Source organism: Epinephelus fuscoguttatus, linkage group LG14 (genome assembly GCF_011397635.1).
Source record: "Epinephelus fuscoguttatus linkage group LG14, E.fuscoguttatus.final_Chr_v1".
In the NCBI taxonomy this organism is placed as follows: domain Eukaryota; kingdom Metazoa; phylum Chordata; class Actinopteri; order Perciformes; family Serranidae; genus Epinephelus; species Epinephelus fuscoguttatus.
This window is the reverse complement of record NC_064765.1, coordinates 25,184,966-25,209,198: the sequence shown is the minus strand read 5'-3', so window position 1 is coordinate 25,209,198 and position 24,233 is coordinate 25,184,966. Positions and strand designations below refer to the sequence as shown.

At 41.1% G+C, this 24,233-nt stretch overlaps 1 protein-coding gene across 1 annotated transcript in view; it reads left to right on the top strand.

The window, feature by feature from the left end:
- Positions 1–23,544, top strand: part of plcb2 (phospholipase C, beta 2) — a 28,617-nt gene extending 5,073 nt beyond the window's left edge. Inside the window, exons 8-32 of the mRNA XM_049596951.1 lie at positions 541–641; positions 1,123–1,283; positions 1,377–1,523; positions 1,635–1,792; positions 4,063–4,145; positions 4,323–4,407; positions 6,756–6,978; positions 7,092–7,174; positions 7,275–7,371; positions 7,498–7,582; positions 7,764–7,888; positions 8,155–8,306; positions 8,790–8,954; positions 9,285–9,384; positions 9,557–9,661; positions 9,866–9,930; positions 10,088–10,175; positions 11,173–11,649; positions 11,860–12,043; positions 12,614–12,755; positions 15,652–15,716; positions 16,265–16,324; positions 16,528–16,585; positions 20,283–20,366; positions 23,272–23,544. Of these exons, the coding sequence (XP_049452908.1) occupies positions 541–641; positions 1,123–1,283; positions 1,377–1,523; positions 1,635–1,792; positions 4,063–4,145; positions 4,323–4,407; positions 6,756–6,978; positions 7,092–7,174; positions 7,275–7,371; positions 7,498–7,582; positions 7,764–7,888; positions 8,155–8,306; positions 8,790–8,954; positions 9,285–9,384; positions 9,557–9,661; positions 9,866–9,930; positions 10,088–10,175; positions 11,173–11,649; positions 11,860–12,043; positions 12,614–12,755; positions 15,652–15,716; positions 16,265–16,324; positions 16,528–16,585; positions 20,283–20,366; positions 23,272–23,442 (3,264 nt within the window). The 3' untranslated portion in view covers positions 23,443–23,544. The remainder of the gene's footprint in view (positions 1–540; positions 642–1,122; positions 1,284–1,376; positions 1,524–1,634; positions 1,793–4,062; positions 4,146–4,322; positions 4,408–6,755; positions 6,979–7,091; positions 7,175–7,274; positions 7,372–7,497; positions 7,583–7,763; positions 7,889–8,154; positions 8,307–8,789; positions 8,955–9,284; positions 9,385–9,556; positions 9,662–9,865; positions 9,931–10,087; positions 10,176–11,172; positions 11,650–11,859; positions 12,044–12,613; positions 12,756–15,651; positions 15,717–16,264; positions 16,325–16,527; positions 16,586–20,282; positions 20,367–23,271) is intronic.
- The last annotated feature ends 689 nt before the right edge of the window (positions 23,545–24,233 follow it).

The window sequence follows — 24,233 nt, the reverse complement described above, 5'->3', positions numbered from 1 at the left end:
GGGCATTTTGTTGGACTGGTTGTCTGAGTCCAACAGTCTCTCAAGTTTTTTACTGCATTTTTATAACATCTTACCATAGTTATTTCAGTGTATATATGATACCAAGAATACAGTAAGATAAAAACTTTTTTTGTAGCTGTAGGTTTTGATGATGACTAGAGCTGCAACTATTAGTCGATAAATCAATTAGTGGATTGAAGAATAGTCATCCACAACTATTCTGATAACTGATTCATGTTTCAGTCATTTTTAAAGCAAATTGCTGCTTTTCTTTGTTATTTATGATGGTAAATGAGGAGTCTTTGGGTTTGGACTGCTGTTTGGACAAAATAAGTAATTTGAAGATGTCACCTTGGGCCCTTGGAAGCTCACATTCATTTGTACACCAAAAAAATGAATCAATTAATTGTGAAAATAATCATCAGATTAATCAAACCAGTTAATGCAAATAATCACTAGTTGCAGCCTTATAATCACAAATATTGTGCAGGAAATGCTGCTGATGAGAAATGATGTGGATGACATGTTCTTACATTTCAGTATGACACCATGAAGCCTGACGTTTTTACGGAGTCTGCATTCAGGACATTTCTGACAAACCTCTGCCCTCGACCTGAGATCTATGAGATCTTCACTTCTTAGTGAGTTGACCTGCTCTGTGCTTCACTGATGGCCAAATAATCCTCAATTCGTTATGTTATATCCTGTAGTTTCTCCAAATGCACACTTACTTTTATCTTGCATTTAAGCTTTTGAGGCTACCATAAGTTTTCTGCCCAAAAAATCAATTGAATTTTGAATAATTTTGTTTTAAACCCTTTGATCTGGCACCTAAATGTTTCCATTCTAAAAAGCTCAGCTAGGTTTAGTAGTTATAAAGCCAGAAACTTGCTTCTTTACATATTTTGGTGGCACAGAGCCAGAAATTATGTAATTTATCTTATACCAGCCAGTCTGAGCCTCCACTTCATGCATTAGCTACCTGGAGCGGGCTCAGGCAGCAGGTACTTGGGCTCAGGCAGCAGGTACTTGGGCTGGGCAGCAGGTACTTGGGCTGTGATTGGCAGGAGCAACACTACATGCAGCACTCAGGTGACTGTCACACCTCACTGTACTCTGCAGCTCCAACAAACCCACCATGACGAAGGACAATTTCACAAAGTTTCTCAACGAGAAACAGAGGGACTCTCGGCTCAACGAGGAGCTGTTTCCACGTCTGCGTCAGGACCAGATCAAGGCTCTGATGGACAAATATGAACCCTGCTCCGCTAACTCTAACAGAAGTGAGATTTAGTGGTGATATGTTTGATATATGAAAGACTTACAGGCTGGATAATGATTCAATACTTCAGTGTGTCTCTCTTGTCCATCTGCAGATCTGATTTCTCCAGAGGGTCTCTTATTCTTCCTGATGGGGCCGGAGACATCAGTTGTCATGCAGGACAAGTTGGCCAAGTGTCAGGACATGACCCAACCTGTACCCCACTACTTCATCAAGTCCTCCCACAACACATACCTGACAGGTCACACACTTCTCTGATTTTAATTCAAAACATCTCATACCTGATTTATTAAACTCCTGAAGATCTTTTTTGAGTGGATTTGTCTGAGTCTTTCTGTCTGTCACCCTGCAGCTGGTCAGTTCTCTGGCGTGTCCTCTCCGGAGATGTACCGTCAGTGTCTGCTGTCCGGCTGCCGCTGTCTGGAGCTGGACTGCTGGAAGGGCAAACCTCCAGATGAAGAGCCCATCATTACCCACGGCTTCACAATGACAACTGAGATCCTCTTCAAGGTGGTGTCTCATACACTTAACTTCACATTTTACTTTGACATTTGACATTTTTGTTTACATTTTATACATCAACCTTTTGGATCTTGTACAATCTGAACAAAAGGGATGTAAACAAATACAAATAGATTATGTGGATATGAACAGATAATGTGGTCTAAACAGATTTTTGCATTGTAAACAGATACTGAAGACCGTAGACAGGGAGCTAAAGACCTCAAGTTAGGGACTGTCTCAAAAGTGCATGCCAAAAGGCCGAGAGAGCTTCTCAGATTTCAGTCCATAGCTTTATCTTTCTTTCACTGATACTTTAAAACAAGTCCTCCACCCTATATGGCCACATAGGTTGCTTGTTCCTACCCTCTAATATGACCCACAGGACCCACAACTAAATGACAGAATAAGTTGTTTGTAATTGATTCCTACACAAACAGTGTCTGGTGGGTCAAAGTCCTGTGTTTGCTTGACCCATCTACACACCCTAACCTCCTCTCATAGACTGTTAGAATAATGGACAAAGCAACCCATTGGTTTGTGAAGTGCTGTTTTGAAGGCTTGAGTTTGGCATTTCAGCCATCTTCATGTTTTTTTCTTTTTTTTTTTTTTTTTGAGCCAGAGGTGACCATATTTGGATGAGACGTTGCAGCTGTGGAGGAGAGAGCGGTGTATCTGACTCATAGACTGTGATAACACCTCACAAACAGCTTGGCTGTCAAGCTTTCGGCCGAGCTTTTAATTATGTGCAACTTTAGACTTTAATAGCATGTGAATGTCTGAGTTTTATAAAAAAAAAATTACCTTCTGTACAATTGTCATGAAGGGGGACAATAGCTACAATGACCAGGCTGTAAACATGTTTAATTTTGCTGTAAAGTTTGGCATTTCACATGGGGGTCTATGGGGACTGCTATTGACTCGCTTTTGGAGGTAGTCTCAAGTGGCCATTCAAGGAACTGCAGTGTTTGGCACTTCAACGTTGGCTTCCTTTTTCAGCCCTGGAGGTTGACGCTTGCCTCCCACCAATGTGGAAATTTTAATCTTTATCATACGCCACCTGACTTCCTCCTCTGCTCCCACCATGATCACTACAGCCACTAGAGGGCACAACCTAAACATAAATATGAGTTGTAATTAGCTGATTATTAGTCGCTTGTGCAAATGGCCTTTGGTGTCATTTTTTGGGGGAGGATAGTCTTATACTTAAATCCAAATTATAGTAGTCTGCAGCCCCTCTCATTTCATGCACATCCTTTAAAAAAAAGCTCAGTCAGCTAGTATGACAATACATTTTATATCACAGACTCTTCACAGACTCTTCGAACCAACTTCAGATTGATCTGGACCTCCTTCCGTTATTTACACAACCTTACATTTTAAAGACAACATGCAACATCGGGACTAATAAGATTTTATTATTTATGATTTATTATTGTTTATATACATTTTTTTCCAGACAACTCAACTTAACTATATACCTATGAGCAGTGAAAAACCCAGGGAATCCAGAAAATGAAACAGTAAATACAATTTCCAACAACTTTTAGTGTAAGTCCAGCCCACTTCCAAAGAATATTTCCTTGCTGTTGTGTATCATAAATCTCGGCCTGTTTCAGTAAGTGACTAACCCCTGAGTTTCCTGTGAGCACAGTTTGCATTGTTTCAATATGACATCTTTATATATACACTCTCCAGAAGCTGTTTATGGCCAAAGAGTGCAACAGTGTGTTACTGATATCATAAAGAGCCCATAATGTCACCTTTTATTCATGTCCATGTGCACATTAAAGAGCAAAAGAGTGTGAAGGCTTGGAAGTACACAGTAACACACACACACACACACACACACACACACACACACACACACACACACACACACACACACACGCAGAGGCAGGCAACCCTGTCATCCTCTCAGTCTCAACACTTCCATTTAAGGGCAGCCGGCGCTCCACAGTCCCAGGGGCCCGGACACAACACCTCAGTTCAGTTTACTGTCAGCCTCTGGATGTGACACGTTTGGAGCTAACTCCAGGGCGTCTGCATAGACGCAGTAACTCTGCAGTTTGTCATGTCTTTCTCTTCATGTTTTGGGAAAATAGTCATGATTGGCTCAGGCTTTTGTGTGATTTCCATGACCTTACCCTGTTTGAACCCATGATTCTTGTGGTTTGCTGCTGTGTCATCAGCTTAGTTATGCCCATTGCATCTCTGTAATCTTTATCTTCTTAAAATTAAAGTCTAATTTAACACACAAAAACTCTTTCTGATGATAGGATGTGATTGAGGCCATTGCTGAGAGCGCCTTCAAGACCTCACAGTATCCCGTTATCCTCTCGTTCGAGAACCACGTCGACTCGTAAGACCCGAAATTTTCCATGAGCTCTTGCCATGTGATGTTATTAACACAATGCAATAATGTTTGGATGCCATTATCCCAAATGGAATATTAATGAAACATATTGAGAGTGTAACTGAACCTTTGGTTCTGGCAGTAACAGCAGACACTAACAGGTGTTGCTCTGCCTTGTTCCAGGGTGAAACAGCAGGAGAAGATGGCCAACTACTGCAAGACCATATTTGGTGATGCCCTACTAACAGATCCGCTGGACAAATACCCTGTGAGTACACGGCTGCAACACAGCTCACTGTCAAAATAATAGAGTTTACAAATGGGGGAGTTATTAAACAGAACACTCTGATAAAGTGTTAGATAAAGAATTCTTGTGATGCACTATCTGTCTGTGTCATGAAGGCAATAAATGGAAAATAAAGTTGCTCTATTTTCTCCACATGACCCTCACAGGTTCCCGTACCAATCCAACTGATTTATATAAACAGCCAGTGCCTGTTCATCTCCTCTCAGCTGTGTGTGTTTGTGTTCCTCCTGAGCCAAAGAGACATGCTTAACAGTCTCCAATAATATCAGGACTGTAGCCAGGATTTCAAAAATGCTGAGGTCATGACTCAGATACCTCCAACTCCAGCAGCCTAAGTAATCTTTGGTTAGTCATCAGGAAAGTCTGTAAATTGTATTTTTCAGCATCTGACATTTTAATGCATTTTTAAAGTTGTCATTAAATCAAAATTGTTTTTTTAATCACATATGTTTCACACTGATCATCACCTATACACTAGTATTTCACTCAGCAATGACAAAGAAGTTGTTTATTAGTTATGCTTAATGGTCTGTCATTTCCTGGAAAATGATAAATAATACTGATGACTCATCCTGCACTCTGGGGCATATACCATTTTTGCATGCTGGGAAATGCTTTCTTGAATTGTTTTGTCCCTCCCCTATGACAAAACATTCTGCCAGTTATTGACTGGTGCACAGGACCTAGGAGCTAGCTTGCAGTTATGGAGTGGTGCTGCTCATACAGCGAATACCCCCTGATAACGCCATCTTGACCCATGATAGTAGGGCAGTGTTCCTGCAGAAGTGCTTTAGGCTCAGCAACCTCCAATCAATATCCGAGACAAACCCTCCCTAGCTTTCTGCACTGACAGGAAAACAGGTCTGCAAGAGAAATAATAAATCCCTTCGTATAATATGAATGACTTCTTTTTTTTTTTTTTTGCTTTTAATATGTTTTTTCTTTATCCTGCACCCCTTTCAATGAAGCTATTTTATTTTACCTTTAAAAACTACCATTTGTGTTATTCTAGAATGAATTAGACAAAAGATCCGCACAGCGATTTTTAATTATCACTGGGAGTAATCTAACAGAGACCTCTATTACAGTACATAAGAGCTTTTAATACAGTGTGTGGATCTTTTGTCTGACTCTTTCCTTAATTTGATATTTTAATCCAGCATGTATTAGAGTTTTTTTGGGGGGGTATACCCTGCCAACACCCTGTAGCTCTTTGTAATTGTAGAATGTAAATGCCTCATCTCTTTAATAAAGAAATGGTTCTTTAGAGTGAGATGAAAATATTGATATCACACAGTGGCGGTTCCAGCTCATTTGGGGCCCTAGGCAAGGCTCCCCCTTGCATTATAATGATCATATAAATCAATAATCAATAAAAAAAAAAAAGAATTACAAATTAACTTGTTCAGAAGAATAAACAATAAAATCATATATGGCATTGTAAAATAATAAAATGTACAAATTAACTTTCTAATTGAACTAAGGATGCACCAATTTTGAAATTCTGGGCCAATACTGATACCAATGTTTAAAGTAATTTTGCCAGTAGTCGATATGGATATTTTTATATTGGTGTTTCTTTTGTTTTTTGTTGTTATTTATTCTTCTTTTGTGCAAGGGAAACACAGAAATCTACATTTTAAAAAATAAATGAACAGTTTTAAAGTCATTCAGTTCCTCATAACACTACCTTTGACTGAGCACAAATTCAATAATACACCTTTATGAAACAACCTTTAACATAACCTTCTTTCACATTAAAAACAGCTTTAAAAAATAAGCAAAAAGTCTTTGTATCATACTATGTATGATACGTCATAATTCCCTCTTTAATATCCAATTATTTCATAGTGCTGTGAAAACATCAACAAATTTCTCCTTCAAACAGCTGGATTTATTCAAGTTTATTTGCCAACCCAGAAAAAGGCCTCTCTGTTATTTAGGAGGCATTGCAATATAGTTATGTTGTTGTGGCCTTAAGTCATATTTCAAAATAACATTAGTAATAGTATTCGTAAAAAACACAGTAAAAGATTTTGATTTTGATTTTTTTTTTTCCTTTCCCGAATTGTGGCGCCCCCTATGGATGATGGTGCCCTTCGCATTCACCTATACTGCCAATGCCATGGGCTGACACTGATATCATGTAGTATTATACCCACAATGTCAAACTATTCCTTTAAAATCCCCACACTACAAAGACAGCGCTGAGGGCTTGATCTTGGTTTTAGCCCTAAACAAGTTTTTGTTTTGTTAGTGTTTACCCCAAATTAGTTTTTGGTTTCTTTCTGTTTATCTGTTCCATCTAGCTGAAGCCAGGTCAGCAGATCCCCAGCCCATCTGAGCTCATGGGTAAGATCCTCATCAAGAACAAGAAGGGCAGCCATGAAAAGCCGACCCAGGCTAAGAAAACCAGCACGGCAGCTACAGATCAGACCACAACCACAGCTGCACCGGCTCAGGACCCAAACACCCCAAACACCACTGCCCAGGATCCTGCCAACCCAGCACCCACTACCCAAGAGAACCAAGGTGGACTTAAAGTTATGTAAAAAAAAAAAAAAAAAAAAAAGAAAGAAAAGAAAAAAAAGGGTTCTTTAGTTACTTTGAGGTGTGACTGACATTTAGTTTACACATTTAACCAGAGGGGGACGCAGCTGTTGAGGATACAGAGGAGCCAGAGGAGACGGAGGAACAGGACGAGGAGAAAATGAAGTCATCAGATGAGGTATAGTACGCTGTTGCGACGAGGGTTTTATTGCTATACATCATCCGTGTCCAGCTCAAACAGCTCAAGCATCAGTTAACTTCCTATCAATCCCCCACAGGGCACAGCTGGACAAGAAGTCACAGCCTATGAGGCGATGTCATCTCTGGTCAACTACATCCAGCCCAACAAATTCATCTCCTTTGACAATGCCAAAAGTATGTCTTTGCCTCACAGATTTAACCCAAACTCAAACAAAATTGATTTTACAACATATAAAAAAAATCACAGGTTAACAGATCAAAGCCAATGTGAGTTATGTAATTTCTTTTCTTCCTTCACAGAGAAAAATAAAAGTTACGTCATCTCGTCTTTTGTGGAGACCAAAGGGGAGGCAATGATTTCCAAGACTGCTGTCGAATTTGTCGAGTATCCTTTAAGGGTGCTGGAGATGCTCTGAATTATTGCAGCTTGTGTTAAATTGGCTGAATTTTATTTGAAAAATGACGTAAGATAAAATCAAAACATGTTTCTTTGCACAGCTATAATAGTGCCCTGGTTCACATCCCACAGAGATATAAATCTGTGCTCCCTAAACCATGTTTCCCAGATACAATAAGAGGCAGATGAGCAGGATTTACCCCAAAGGAACACGAATGGACTCATCCAATTACAACCCCCAGCCTTTTTGGAATGTAGGCTGCCAAATGGTGGCGCTCAACTACCAGACAATGGGTAGAAACACACACACACAGTGCACTAATAACAACTTCAAATGTGTTACATGACAGGAGGGGATGTAACCCTTCACTGTTTGCCTTTAATCACCACTTGAGTCTGACATGTTTTCTGTGGTATTTTTAAACCTCAGCTTCTGTTTTCCACCACAGCAGGTCAGTGTTGCACCTCTTAAGGCTGCACGGGCCTCTGCATCCCAACTGCTCCTCCTCGCGCTGAAGAGAGGGGGCATGAATGGGCCGTTTTCTTGTGTCTATTTTCAGATTTCCCCATGCAGCTGAACATGGCTCTGTTTGAATTCAACGGCAAAACGGGCTACCTGCTCAAGCATGATGTTCTGCGTCGCAGCGACAAGAAGTTTGACCCTTTCTGTGACAGGATTGACACAGTTGTGGCGAGCACACTGACCATAAAGGCAGGTTCACAGACACAGTTTGTGGTTATCATGCTTCTCTTACTCTAACCACCACCCCTGAGGTGTGTGTGCACAGGGATCATAATATCTGCAAATTGACTACAAAAAGTTTAAAGACTTAAAAGCTGCAGGTATATTTCATACACTAAAGCTGCATTATTTATGGTGTAGCACTGTAGGGAAACTGATGAAATATGTGCATAGCTGAGAGCTGTTTTTGCTCTTCTAAATTGAGCACTAAATTAGCCTCAATAGCCTTGGGAAGTCTGCGTGTGTGTGCGTAGAAGAGTCTGTAATAATACAAGCTTCCTGCTGAGACTGGTATATGGTTCCTGGTATTCAGCAGTCTCTGCATGAGTGAAAACCTGAGCTCTATTTATGTCCACTGTGTCCTGAACATGGGTCCACGCACCAGGACATCCATACTGCCAGCCACTTCACACATGTATATCATCAAATCTCTTTTCGCCTCCGCATCACTAGATCTACTCAGGCCAGTTTCTGTCTGACAAGAGCGTAAAAACAGGAGTGGAGGTGGAGGTGATTGGGCTGCCAGGGGACCCGAAGAAGAAATATCGCACAAAGTGGACCACCACGCCCAACGCCATCAACCCAGTGTGGAATGAAGAGCCTTTTGTTTTTGAGAAGGTATGTGTCAGTAGATTGAAAGTAGCAGAAGACTTCATTTTGACAGAATTTAAGAAATTTACACTGTACTTTAATGCAAAAAGGCAAAATTCTGGTGCATAAAAACTCACCAAAATGCAGGAAGTTAAGTGTTTGATGCTCAAAATTTTCTGGTGGAGGACCCTTTAATCCCCCGTTTCATATGTGTCCACCCTAATGTGTTCAAATATGCACAAACAGATGTGTGGGTGAATGTGTTTGTGTAAGCTCAGCCTTAATAACCCACTTTGCTGCTGCTGCTGCTGCTGCTGCTGCTGATCTTAATATATTTGTTGTTGTTATGATGCATAGATCCTGCTCCCAGAAATGGCCTCTCTAAGAATCGTCGTCCACGAAGAGAATGGTAAATTCGTGGGACACAGGATCATCCCACTTGATGCCATCCAATCAGGTCAGTGAAAGCCCACCTCTCTTTCAAGCTTCATCTAATCTACATAATTTAAAACACCTCTGAATCATCTGAGGCCTCAGAATGTTTGCCAACATGTTTTATCCAGCTTCTGGATCAGGGGGAGCTGCTGCCTTGTTTTTTAATTCACCGAGGTTTGTTTTATGCCCCGCAGGTTTCCATCACATCTGCCTGCGCAGTGAGGGCAACATGCCGCTCACTCTTCCTGCTCTCTTTGTGTACATCGAGGTCAAGGACTACATCCCTGCTGCCTTCGCAGGTGCTTGGCTGTTTACTTTTGGGTCTCTGCAAAAGAAAAAGCTTCTGCTGCAATTGAATACATGTAGTTAGGGTGACAGTCGGGGACAAGGCTGATTTAGTTTGGATGTGAGGAGCTCGATAGAATTCAGTTTGTTTCACACACATTTGGTTAAAGAGTGAATTATTGCTGCTTCATGCACTGACACATTTGATTCTACCTCAGATTTCACAGATGCCTTATTTAACCCCACAAAGGGAACAGAGAAGACCACAAAGACCCCAAAGGAGGTAACAAGGGAAACTAATTTTGCCATCATCTACTAAAACTGACCCATCAGAAATGTCCCCAGTTCTCCATTAACCCTTTAACAGCACTAATTAACTTCCTGGAAGATGACCAGCCATGTTAGATTGTGATGTTCCTGTCCTTTTTGTGCCCACACAGTCATCCTCTGACTACATTTCTCCGTATGAGTTGCCTCTTGTCCAAACCCCCACAGACAAGGCGAAGGAAAGTGAGGCCCCTGTTGCAGGTAATGAAGCGTGCGAATGGGACACAGTTTAGAGTTTATTTTTGAATGATACTGATCTTTAAAGGTGCAGTGTGTAGGATTTAAGGCTTGGACATACTGTACTGAACGCCCTTGGATTGTTGGGGTCATGTGCACGCAGTTCTATCCATGCACTATGCTCCATTTACCTCGGAAGTTGGAGGTTGGAGCTGGGAATGACATCACACCCTAGTTGATCACGTTCCAGTAAAACAAGTAGGAAAACCAGATGTTGTTTGCAATACCTGCTCAGCTCCAAACAGCTGCAAACTGTAGCAACATTGCCACAGATATAAGTTGGACAGGACTGTGCGTATGACTGTTTTAGAGAGACACAAGTATGACAGATGTGCTAATAAACTATATATTACTACAGTTTTCAGCACTGTCAGTGAGCAAAGCAGCTACCTTGGATTTGAGGTCGGGGTTGGTGAGGGTCCTCCAACTTTCTGAGTTGGAAATCTAACTTCAGGGGGCATTCCAGTTGAAATTTCCAAGTGGAAAACAAATGGAAAGCACCAAAGAACTGAAGGGCTGGGCGGTGAGCTTACTGTCCTCCAACTGCCAACATCAGAAAGTGAAATTAAGAAGACACTGCTGGTTCTGGGGTGATTGTCTGTTGAATATCCAACTTAAAACTAACTTCACCATAGAGAGGCGGCTGTGGCTGGCTTGACTGCAGTGTAGTAGACTAGACCGGCGTAGGAACAAGAGATGGGAGCATGCACAGTCAGCTCGCTTTACCTTCCTAGCCACAGTCACCCCAAATCAAACAGCAGCTCTAGACAGGGCCATTTGCATTTCCGCGTAGGCCACTGCTGTTCTCCTACACGCTTGGCACATGGGAGAAGTTTCAGTGCTGCAACCTCACTGCTAGATGCTACTAAATCCTACACACTGGACCTTTAATATTACTCTTTTAGTAGGTCTCTAGTGCTGAATTAAAAAGCTATATTTTAACACTTTCCACTTCGCGTAGAAAAGGCCGCATCCGAACCTACACCACCAGCTGACACCACTGACCAGTCACCCCAGTCTCCACCAGAATCAAGTGCAGAAGAAGCCAAAGAAGTGTCTGAGAACAAGTCAGACGCTCCACAACCTGCAGCAGAACCTCCTCAATCTCCTGATAACACTCCTGCTGAAGAACCAGCCCCAGACGCAGAAAGCACCACACCTGAAACCCTCCCCGAAGCCTCTCCCTCCCCTGAGGAGGAGGCGGCACCTGAGAAGGAAGAGGTTCCACAGCCAGAAGCAGCTCCACAGCCAGAAGAAGCTCCTGAAAGCAAAGAGGAGCCGGCGAGCAACTCCAGTACAAACCCCGAGCCTGCTTCAGATGATAAAGGCACAGAAACAGCCAGCGCTGCTGATGAGCCTGCTGCTGTGGCCTGTCCAGTGAGTGCATTGCCCGAGTCTGCAGGATCTGACTCATCTCAGCCGCCAACATGCGGTGAAGGTAACACCGAAGTGCTTCATGTGCTGCACACATCACAGTTTCCATTTTGCAAGTGCACTTTAGGTAAAGATCCCTGAGAGGGAAAATACAGAACAATTTAGACTCTTTTTGGTTCATAGATTTATGACACTATCCATGTATATCCACTGATGACACATGGCACATGTAGGAGGATTCTCACAACAAAGCCCCCATGTGTTTATGCTGCAGAGCCTTCAACTGTGACTACTGAAGAACTGACACAGCACAAGAACTATCTGAAGGTCATCAAGCGTCAGGAGAGAGACATGAAAGAGGCAGAGAAGAAGTATCAGAAAAAGGGAGAAGATCTGATTCAGAAACACTCTGACGCCTTCAAGGCCATCAAGAAGAAGGGCTCCGTGAAGAAAAAGGAGTGAGAAGATTTATTTTATTTCATTTTTTGTCAGTTTCTAGCTGAAATACAGGAGGAGAGTTGACAAAAGACGACTCGATAGTGTTTGTGGAGGAGGGCTGTTGTGTAATTATTTCAGTGCGCTGAGATCCATCTGCCCGATTGTTTATGTTTAGTCATTCACCAAAGACTGCTTCTGTTTCCTACAAAGTAGCAGAGAATTTAGCAGCATATTAATACTGACCCACTAATGAAGTTGTTGTTGTTGTTTTGGTCAGTGTCATTAATGAGATTATATTTAGAAGCACGGAGAATATTTCTCGGCTAATGTGTTTTTCCAGCTGAAGCAGAATATTAGAGGAAGGAGAGAACAACTAAATGAATATGCTTTTTGTGCACAGCCCTCCACATGAAGTGTACATGTAAGTGTACATGTGTTACTCAAGGCCGGTGAGCACTGCTGTATAGGATTTCCAGTCACCACATGGTTGAAGAGTCATCTCTTTACTTGGAGTGACTGTGGCTGTTAGTAGATCAACTTTATTCCTCTTGCATATGTCCTGTTATGTTGTCATGCTGTGTTTTCTCCAGGGGTGGGGGAAACACCGCTGACTCCAGCGTGAAGACGGAGCGGGTGCAGGAGCAGAAAGAAAAGATGCAGGTAGAGCTGCATGCTCTATGGACGGAGCAGTGTGATCAGCTGAGGAAGAAGAAAGAGCAGTGTGCTACAGAGGTCAGTCAAATACAGCTTTAAAGTTGGCTTGTTAAAATTACATTTCCCATTTTAAAATGAGAAAAGGGACATTAGTGATGGAAAGTAAATCAGTACATTTACTCAAGTACTGTACTTAAAGCTGCACTAATCAATAGTCTTATATTAACAAGGGGTCAATTGACTGTGTAATGTGAAAGGTGTCGCTCATAGTGGCAAACCCACAGAGAATTATCAGCTCCTTTTATTGACTCTGCAGTTCCCCTCAGTCATACAGAGTGTTTAGTCTTTTAGCTCACCGTTTCAGTTTTATGGCCAGCAACATACTGTTTTAGTTCAGTGTTCAGTGAAAAGGCTGTAAAACCTACTGTACACTACCTGCTCAGCACCAAGCAGCCAAAGTTAGCAACTAGCTGCTGGTGGAACATTTTGCAGCTGAAGATCCAGGTACAGTATTTCTCTAAGGAGTTGGGTGGAGACCAAAATAGAGCTAAAAAACAGTAGATATTAGACCAACATTTGCCAAGTGGATGGAAACACAGCTCCACATAAAGAATAGCTCTACTGGTGTAGTTGCTCTGTACTTGTTCAGTGTGTAAAAAAGCCATATTAATTTTACTGGTTAATTTCCAAATTAAGATTTGCATACAAAACATGTTGTCATAAAAAATGTGATGCATTGTTTTAGATTTAATGCAATATAACTGCAACTTCCCACGTTAGATTCTAGCTGGGGACCTTTGTTGCATGTCATACCTGTTTCTTCAGCCATTTCCAGTCTGCCAGTCTAACTTTTCATCCATCTAATGAAGGCAAAAAAGACCTAGTTTTACTTTTAAAACCTAAACTGACCCTAACAGGATTTGTACTTGTAAAAAATATTTCATTGTGTCACTGATACTTTTGCTTCAGCAAAGGATGTAAATACTTTTATGCAACGGTTACATCTGACCAAGTAATTTGATTCGACAAGAGGCATTCCATGACTACTGATACGGAGTAGAACATCATTGAGAATTCAAATTATACATATCACTCTGCTTTATAGGTGTTGAAAACCATTCGGTTGGTCGTTATCAAATGTTACCTTAGATTGTAACAAACTTAGCATCACAAAGGTGAACATATTTCCAGAAAAAATATTTGACTTAAATTATGTTGCCGTGGAGTTAGTAGTTTTCCATCCACACAGACTGCAATCAGCATTCAGGGTCTCTGTACACAGAAGAAGCCTACTGTCAGCAGCAGCTCCTGGGGAGCTGAGAGGACAGTGACTGGCCAGACTGCCTCCACCAGGCTGGCTGACAGCAGACATTTACTGACCCCCAATTTTTTTTTATGTTAGCGCCATGTGAAGAAATAAACAGTGTTTGTATTTTTTGATTCATTGATTTTATTTTCCAGCACACTGCAGTGAGTAAGGGGAATCTGCTGCTCACAGACGGACTGGGAGCTGATCAATAAATGTAGACACAGTTAATTAGTTAAAATCATGTACAGCACGATATTTGTTTGATTCAAGCAGCTCCCTGTTCAGATTACGTTTCACTTAACGCGACAGAAACAGAAAAAAAAATGCAGGGGTCTCTGCAGGGAGATGAGTAAAACCTTTTGCTTAAGCATAAGACTGTTTAATGTCTGTTCAGCAACACTTATCAAATGGGTCGATCCCCCCTACCATGAATCAAGCTTTACTATAGCTAGCTAATGCTAATGTGCAGGAAAGTTTATGTTCAGTCCCATCTTTGCAGAGGTAATTATGTTGGTGGAGTCAAATAACTGATTAAATAAACAAACAAATCATAATTTATTGTCCCTTATTACTGTCAAGTGATAAAAAGTGCTTTTAGAACTGTTGTAAAAATGCAATATCACGCCTGAGGTTGTGCCTACAGCCAAATCACAGCTGTGATGGTATTCAGTATAATAGCACTCCCTGTCATGTAATAGTGCTTAATATGGGGGAAGAAGTACGCAGATCTTTTACTTAGTTGAAAATAATCATATTACAGTGTAAAAATACTGTGTCACAAAGTAAAATTTATTTAGATAAAGTTAAGTATTACTATCAAAATGTACCAAAAGTAATGGAAGCCTACTCATGAAGTAGAATGGCTCATTTTTAAAATCATGTACTTCATATTATTGCATTATAATTACTGAATAATTAATGACAAAATCACTTTAGTGTTGCAGCTGGTGGAGGTGGAACTCATTTTAATGACTTTATATACAGCTAGTTTTTTCTACACTCACCATGTACATAATTACATATTATAAATCAATTTGTATTTTTTTTTTTATTAATAATCTGAATCTGCAAAGTAACTAGTAACTAGAGCTTTAAAATAAATGTAATGGAGTAAAATGTCAATCTGGTAGGTCAGCCTTTATGTCTTTATTAACAGCTATTTCCAAATTCAAATTTCTTGCAAAAATATACTGAACTGTGTAATTTCTCTTAGTTACAGTCGAGGATAATGCATTTCAGTCTGCTATTATCTCAAACACTCTCAGTCATATATGAAGATTTTTAAACAGGTACCTCAAAGTCAAGATCTGCTCCTCGTCCTATTTTAACCTGTTCTCGTGCTCCTCATCCAGCCATTACTCTGCATATCCCCCCTCTTGACTGTCTTTATTACATCTAATGTTTCATCCCAAAAATAGTTTTCATTTCCACAACCCAGGATACACGTCTCTCACAAAGCATCTCATTTTGCCTGTCTCTCCCTGTGTGTCTGGGATCACTGGCAAGATGCCAGTGGGTGGGGGTGGGAGGGGGGGGTGCTGAACTTTTGTTTGAAAAGAAGCTTTAATTACACACACACAGCATTGTTATTTAGAGCCACTCAAGTCTAATTTTCTAGCTTAATCTTGACTGTGATTGTGTCACTTCCGCCTTCTATTGTGACAGAGACTGGCCAAACTATTGGAGATGGCCACGGAGAGACACACCATTGAACTGAAGACCCTGGAGAGGTGTGAGCACACATACAACACATTTGGGACAGGCTGTACACACTGAGGGTGCAGAGGGCTTTGCTGAGTCTGTCCAATCTGTGCCTTGAGATTTTGGTGTGATTTGTGTGCGTGTCATCTGAGGTGAAACATTTGACATTTTGCAAAGACAATACCGTCAAATAATGAATAAATCACCTCAGTGTACGGGTCTTCTAATGTCCTTGGCTGGCTTATGGTGTTTTGGATGTGTGTTTGTGTGACTCTGTGTGTATATTTTATCCCAAGTCCGCAGCTGGCAGATGGTTATCTCAGGACAACCATTATCCAACAGGTGTTTAAACAGCAGTAGGGAAGCGAAGGCAGCCTCAGTAATCTACCTGTCCACACAGACACTATAACATCACATTTTAAGCCTTCCTTTCACTGTAAAGAAAAGGTCACATCACAGACACACAGCCCAGCCCCTCTTGTGTAAAGGAAATAAGGTTCTTTATAGCAACACTTTTATCTTTTAGAGTTTGAATCAAGCAGGAGTCCTTACTCTCTGTCTTTGCCTTGTTTCGCAGTGAATCCAAAGAGAATAAGAAGAAAACACTCTCGAAATGTTCATCGTCAGAGAAAGCAAAGTGAGTTCACAGTGTGACCTTGACTTTAGTTATTTTAAGTGTTTCCTTTCCTCTCACCGTGTTACGGCTTCTTGTCAAACTCTAAAATATGAGAAGACAAACTGTTCTCCCTCTGCCACATGGCCTTGCACATTAAGTCTGGCTTGATTTGATGAATTTAACCACAAGAGGTCGAGTTAATAATTATGATTATCTTCTCTTAGGCTGAAAAGGGCAATGAGCACAGAAGTGCTGGATGAGCCGAGTCAGTCTGAGGGTGCCGTAAGTAGTCCTTTTTAACTTGTTGAAAGTAAAAGATTTAGACTTTTTGAGCATGTATGTACAGTTAAGAGAGCAGTTTCACATTTTGGGAAATGCGCTTAGCCTATTTGCTTTCATGCCAAGAGTCTGATGAGGAGATTAATGCCACTCTCATGTCTGTGCAGAAAGGATGAAGCTGAAGCCAACAGCTGGTTAGGTTAGCTTAGCTTAGCATAAGGACTGGAATTAAGGGGAAACAGCTAGCTTGTATCTGTCCAAAGGTAACAAAATATCCACCTACCAGCATGGCTGGCCATAGCTTCATATTTAAAGGAAACCTATTATGCTATTCCTTTTTTTGTCATATATCCTCCTGAGACCTTGTATCCTCAAATGAGGACATCACATTCAGAGTTTACTTGGCCTTATATTTCATTCTACTTAACTTGTTGGTGGACACTTTTTCTGCCACCTAGTGGTATTAAGAGCACAATACACTAATCCATGTAAAAACAAGATGGCAGCCATTTCTGCCATGTCAATCTGCAGACAATGTCCAAAATCTGACCAGATTTTATGGCTGAAATTTGTTCATTTATGATTAATAAAGTTTGTTGTTTGATATGGCGGTTTAGGACACTGGGACTTAATTGTCGTCTAGTTTGAGGACATTGGGACTTAATTATCGTTTGGCCGTGTTTGGCATGTTACTGAAAGTGTTAACATCACATACACTGCTCTTTATGAAAATATAATTTTTGTTTCCAGTAACTTCCAGGTTGAAACCTTCAGGTACTGCATCAGGTACACAACAACAACAAACTCGCAAATGCTCTAAGTAAGGTACAAGTTAACCCAGGTAACCCAGTTCAAGTACCTTGGTATCACATTAGACACGAATCTCACATTTAAGAAACACATCAAAAAAAGTGGCCAACACGATAAGATTCAGCCTGCAAAATTTTAAACAAATCAGGCCCCTCATCTCGTCTGATGCTGCTAAATCTGATCTCCACTGCATGATTCTGTCTCATATTGAGTACTGTTTTGTGATATGGTCGTTTGCTGGAGTCACCACACTGAAACCAATTGAACAGCTCTACAAAAAAGCCATCAAGGTATTCACCAAAAAAACATTTTCCTCACATCACTGTCCTATTCTTGCGAGGTACAATTTATTGAGTTTTGAACATTTAAAAACTTTTAAATACAGCTGCCTCATCTATATAACCCTCAACGGACTGGCTCCTCCCCCGTTGGAGGTTTTTTTAAACGGAGAGACAACATGCTCAGTACCAGATCTGCCTCCAGAGGAGACTGCGAGGTGCAGTTCAGACGAACCTTTATAGGCCAAAATTCCCTTACTGTAAAGGGCAGTGTAGGATGGAATGGTCTCCCAACCTCAATCAGAGACAGTCCCACTCTCACTACTTTTAAAAAACAGCTTAAAGGATGGCCATTGACTCATCAGATCTGCACCCATGAATGAATCATTGATCAGCCCTCTCATACAGTTCTCTACTGTAGCCACTTGTTGAATCTACTGTATAACTGCTGTTAATATTGTTGTGCACTTTATATGTTGTTGATTTAACTGTTATTTATGGTATGTCTGTCTGTCTTTTAAATGTGAGGACTACGGAAAATCCGGCATATTTACATAACGTCATGTATTTGTACCGATTGATCTTTAACATGCACAGTCCTCTTCAAATAAACAAATAAAGTAAAAGTAAAGTAAAGTAAAATGAAACAGTGCTGAGCAAATCCTGCCTCAATTGGTTATTTTTTAGCCACCTAAAAAAGGCCCACTAAAAAAAAATCTGCATCAGTTTAAACATGCATTATATTTGGAAGGTTTTCAAGTTTTGATGGAAGGTTTTACCTCGCCATCAAACAGCCCTTTCTGACAGGGAACTAAAGCCACCAGACTCCACTGACAAAAACAGTAATTTTACCTTGCAAAACACAGGAGTTGCTGGTCTACTGCTGCCTCAATAAATTAGTGTGTAAAGTAAAGCTATAAAAATATTACAAATATAGTGTACTTGTAAACTGATATTGACTTTTAGGTGGGTCTTCTTTGGTGGGTGAAATACGTGCTTAGCCTACTGATTGATTTGGTTTATTAAAGACATAAAATGTGCATAACAGAAATGTCAGATAGGTCAGACCACCATGTTTAACTACAAATCTTTAAATGTTACAGTTAGGGCTGAAAACGACAAGAGAAATTAACAAGTTTGCCAATTTCAGTTAAATCATTTGCCTGTTGCCTACTGGAAAGTGATTGTTGTTGTAAGCATGATTAGGTTGATACTCTGTTTTAGTGATTCCAGGGATGCAGTGATGGTGCAGAGATGCTGAGGGTGCAGATGCCAAAGACCTGGAAATGCTGACCAGTCAGAGCAGTTTTTAAGGGAGGGGGCTGAAAGTGAGAGGCGCTAATAAGTAGCTTTTCAGTCAGAGGGTTAATACAGGTGTTCCAACACAGACAGTATAAGAAAAATAAAGTGCTTTTTGAATATTAAAGCATGTAAACATGTACCTGAAAATGAAAAAAATAGCTGCCCTTACACGGACAAACGTGAGAGTGGTACCAATATTTTTTTCTAAATTGCAGCAAGAAAGCGATTAAGCACACATCTCAAAATGTCAAACTACTCCTTTAAAGGAAATAACAATTCACACAAAAATGCTGACCCAATTTTAACTGAGGTCTGAAGCTGCACACTCACATCACTGCACATGTACCTTAAACAACAGCACTGCCAGAGCTCACACTTCACATCGACTGAGTGGCTTGTTCAACACGTACTGTATTTAACCATGTAACTATGGTTACGAAAAGACAGCAAGTGTCTCAAGAACTGAACAAGACATGGAAGAAAAAGGCATGTTACTGCACTTTTCTTTCATACATCTGAACACATGCTTACATACACAGACCACAAGGACACACATGGACACACACACACACACACACACACACACACACACACACACACACACACACACGTGAGCATGCACACCCATTCACCCACAAACCACCCACACAGGCAAACACACACAGACCTTTACCTACTGTGTAAAGTGCAGCAGGCTCTGACCATAGGCCAGGCTTGTCCATTACTCAGAAGCTGTTTACAGGGAGCAGACTAATCCATGTGTGGTCGATGACTCACTGGGCTCTGCTCTTGTTCCTCCATTGGCTCATCAAGATTCAGACCTGTTGTATCTGGGTTAAAGACCAGGCCACTTCACTCTGCTCCTCTCTCATCGACTCCATCTGGATGGGAGCAAAACTCCACTCACACCTCCGCACATAAGGGTCGTATTTCAGCTCATTTTGATCTACTTAATCAGCATTTGCCTGTTAATTACGGCAACTATTTTTTAACACAATCACTTGTTTAATCAGCGCAGCCTCAGTATTGAATGGCCCATGTGCAATAACTAAACTAGACAAGTCCAACCTGCTGTGACTTAACTGTATCGATTCTCTTGCTCAGGTTGCATCCCACGGGTGCATTCCTCTCTTGATATACACACACAAACACACACAGAGAGAAACATGAGCAGAACCGCTCATAGGCATGAAAACAGTCTTTCATCTCTCACTTGACACCACAAGCACACACACTCGCACAGACTCAAACCGCAGATCAATCGTGTTTTTCAATAGCGACATGTGTTGTACTTTGCTGTGTCGTTACAGTCTTCAGATTACAGCCCACAGCAAGTGGCTCTGATGAAGAAACAGGCTGTGACTCTGGAGGAAATCAAGACCCTGACTAATCAGGTACACGCACTGACACCAGGGTACAAATAGGAGGATGTTGCGTGGACATGTAACCCCTTGTGGACAAAAACTAGAACTCAGGAGCGAAACCAAGAACTAAAAGCCCTGACACACACACACCTGACACTGTTTTGTGTGTTATTGTTTGCCAGCACACGGTAAATATTCTTTGTTTTTTTTACCATCAGGTTTTGTTGTTAACGTGCTAATTCCGGTTTCCCTTTTACGGATCACTGCCTGCCAGTGCTGCCAACTCTTTTCCAAAAAGAGTAGCTTGCATTAGCTCCAAAAGTTGCTGAAAGTCGCCAGATGACATCATACACTCGTTTGAATATTGGTGATGTCATGGCACATTAATGGAAGCATTAAGACTTCACTGAATTAGATTAGATTGAAAGACAAATCCTCAACAAAATATTTTTATGGCATGAGAGCTTTTACGCTTGTACAAGTGCACCCCTTTTTTTGCGCTTCTAATCCTAATCCTCCTAAAACAGCAAGAGCGTCGGTGTAACTATAGAAACTCAAAAGAACTGAACTGCCTGTCCCAGACCCTCTTCAGGGCACAAGAAAAGAGAGGGCGAGAGCCCTCATGCTAATGGCGCAAGAGCTGCAGGACTGCAGTTACTCTGAGCGGCATGTATGGGAATAAATTATAAAATAACACATTTCTCTCTTTTTATCCTGATGGTGTTAATAGTTGCTAACTTTGTGGCTAGTTGCTCTTTTCAAAATTAAGTCACTAAGATGGTCTGAAAAGTTGCTAAATCTAGCAAGAAAATTGCAAAGTTGGCAACACTACTGCCACCTGCTGGTATGGAGAGTTAGTTCCTCTCATGCAGGTGCAGAATGTATATGCTAGTTTTTCTGCTATCTTTGCAGTGTGTTCAAGTGCTACTTTTTTGCCAAAACACAGGCAACACAACAGCTGGCCTTCGTCGCCACTGGTTTTTACATCAGCTTGATGTGTCTGGGCCATATAAGTCCCTTTTGCACATTCCTGTTTCTATTTGAAGAGCTGTGAACACAAATGAAGGTGCTTTCACACCTGCCCTGTTTGGTTTGATTCAGTCAAAATCAAGTTTGTTTGCCCCCTAAGTGTGGTTTGTTTGGGCAGGTGTGAACACAGCAATTGCACTCAGGTGTGCACCAAAACAACCGGACTGAGACCTTCTCGAAGAGGTGGTCTCGGTCCGGTTATAAACGAACTCTGGTGCGGTTCATTTGTGGTGAGAACTTGTTCCGACCTCGATCCGAACCAACTGCAGTCACATGACACATTGTTTGGGTTAAACATGAGCATGTTACAGTCCTGGAGGAATATTAATGTGCGCCTCCTCCTGTACTGCCTTAATATGCACATTCAGCACATTCAATGCATTAAAACATTGGTTTCTGTTGCAGCCGCGCCTCGTTTTCAAACTGTATGGTTTGACTAAAATGAACAATAACAGCAATATAGTACACAATGAGCAGCGCTAAAATCAACCTGCGTAGTTGTCCCTCCACTGTGACATTAGAAAGTGTTGCATTTATCTTGCAAGTGTACTCTTCTTCAACGTTTTATTTGCTTCCTGGATTTTTCCCACATGGAAATTCTGACCAATCAAAAGCAGCTTTAGGCAATTCTCTAGGCAATTATAGAACTTGTAAAAAATTTGTCCCTGATTTGAACCGGGAACTGCCCATTAGTTCGACATCCCATTGTTGTGACCATATTAAACTCATTGTTCCGAAGTCCGTTCCGAAATCATCATGATGCCCTGTGGTTAAGGTCTGGTTAGGTTTAGGCACAAAAACCACTAGGTTAGGGTCAGGAAAAGATCATGGTGTGGGTTAAAATGAAAAAGAAAGTGGTAAACACATAAGCTGTGAGCCTGCTCCGCCTCAAGCCGGTCGCGGTGCACCATACGCCCGCCACGAGCCGTTCAGCACCGCGGACAGTCAGACTAATGCGATGTCGAACCAATGACATGGACCCTTTGGACCAAGGCAAGCGAACTCTAGGTCTGAAAGCTCCCTAAGATAATGACCAGTCAGCAAATGTTTCGCGCTGCAAACCATGATGGTTGGTAATCATCACAAGCCCCTGATTCCTGAGTTCTTGGTCCCCTGGATAATTTCCTGTGGTGGAAATACCCTCCCACATATTAGGTGTGTCCCCTCAGTGTGATTAATACATGATTAAAATCCAAACTATGCCAACAACAAATCCTCGAATTCCTCGTCAGCCGTGGCCATCTGTCCATTCAGTGATCATACGTAATGTTTCAAAGTGACGCATTCAGTTTAGGTGATTGAGAAAACACCACCACGCTCCCACCGCTGTAAATGATGTCAGAGCACTATTGTGACAATGCTTTGCTTTGGGATTGATGAAATCTTGGCAGTTATTATTGAGAGGAAAGGTGTTAAATAGTTTAGACATTGACGTGTGAACGCCAGATGGATTGTGTGTTTTTATGCCTCACCAGTAGTATTAGCTTTCAAACACAGTTTCTGATATGGAGAGAAGCAGTGGGAGGAATTCAAGCGAGTGCAGAGAGATTAAGGGACAAATGAGGATAACATTTTTATTTCAACATGCAAAGCTAATCTTCGCTGTATGTATTTAACACCATTGACTGTATATTGAAGCATTTTCTTAAATACAGGCACACCGCCACATTATTAAATATCCTAAAAACAGCTTATCATCGCTCTTGTTTAAAATCAATCCACTGGATTCAAGCCAGTACTCGAGCTTGAGCTTAGTGATCTTTATTTTTACGGGTGCCAATACACAAATCCATTCTCCAAAGATTATGATAAGCACCTGGCCGAGAAAAGAAACTAAGGAAAATGTCGATGTGTTCTTTCGACGAGCCTGTAACCTCTAACTAACCTTTGGCCCCTGTATCTGCAGCTCAATCAGGAGGCCCTGAAGGAGCATGATCAGAAACTGAGGTCTCTGCCAGCAGAGGTGAAGGAGGCTGTCAATGTGTGTGTGGGCGCCCACTTTCCCGATCTGGTCGATCAAGCTGGAGACAAGAAGGTGGAGGGGGTGGGCTTCTATGGTGATGTCTTCCTGGGTTAGATGTGTAACTTTTTAGAAACCTTTTCAATACTCTTACACCGTCTTTGAACCTGTTACATAACCTACAGTCATAACATAACTGTGGAATAGTAGAGGATTGAATTAGGGGAGCTGTGTGTGAAATTTCAATTTAGAGGTGCTATACATAGAGAGAGTTTTTTGGAAGTCATTAAACCGTAATGATGTTTTTGTGGATGTCCTGTAGACCAAAAGTTAGATGAATTGGAAATTATTCTCTATTTAACTCTGTTTTTCTGTTGCTTTCACTGATGAAAAATACCCTACTACGGCGACAAATACCTTCCAGATGAAGGCCCATCACTAAAAGCTTCAGTTTAGTGCTCACAGTCTCCTTTCTGTTCTCTTAATGAGTACAAAAATAGGAATAAATGTAGCAGAGAAAATGTAGCGGCAAAAATGGGTTACCAGAGTCTGCAGGCTGAATTAAGACAATGACTCCATCTGTCACACTTCAGCACATGGTGTGTGATACTCCATGAAGCCACAGCAAAGCACTCACTCTGAGATTTAGGTGTGTTGCAGTTGTAATGAGGGTTTTGCAAGAAAAAAAAAGTTACATTTACATTTACTCTTTAAGGTCATGTATAGAGCCATGACACTGGAAATGCACAACAGGCAGCACCAATACCTCAATATTCCCTTTGCAGCAATAATTTATTTTGTTAAATAATTTTCTCTGGTGATGAGTAGTTCTTAATAAACCGTAATTTTCACTGTACGTGTTTGTGTTTTATTCCTTTAATTTTTCCACGAAAAATGTTACTGTTAAG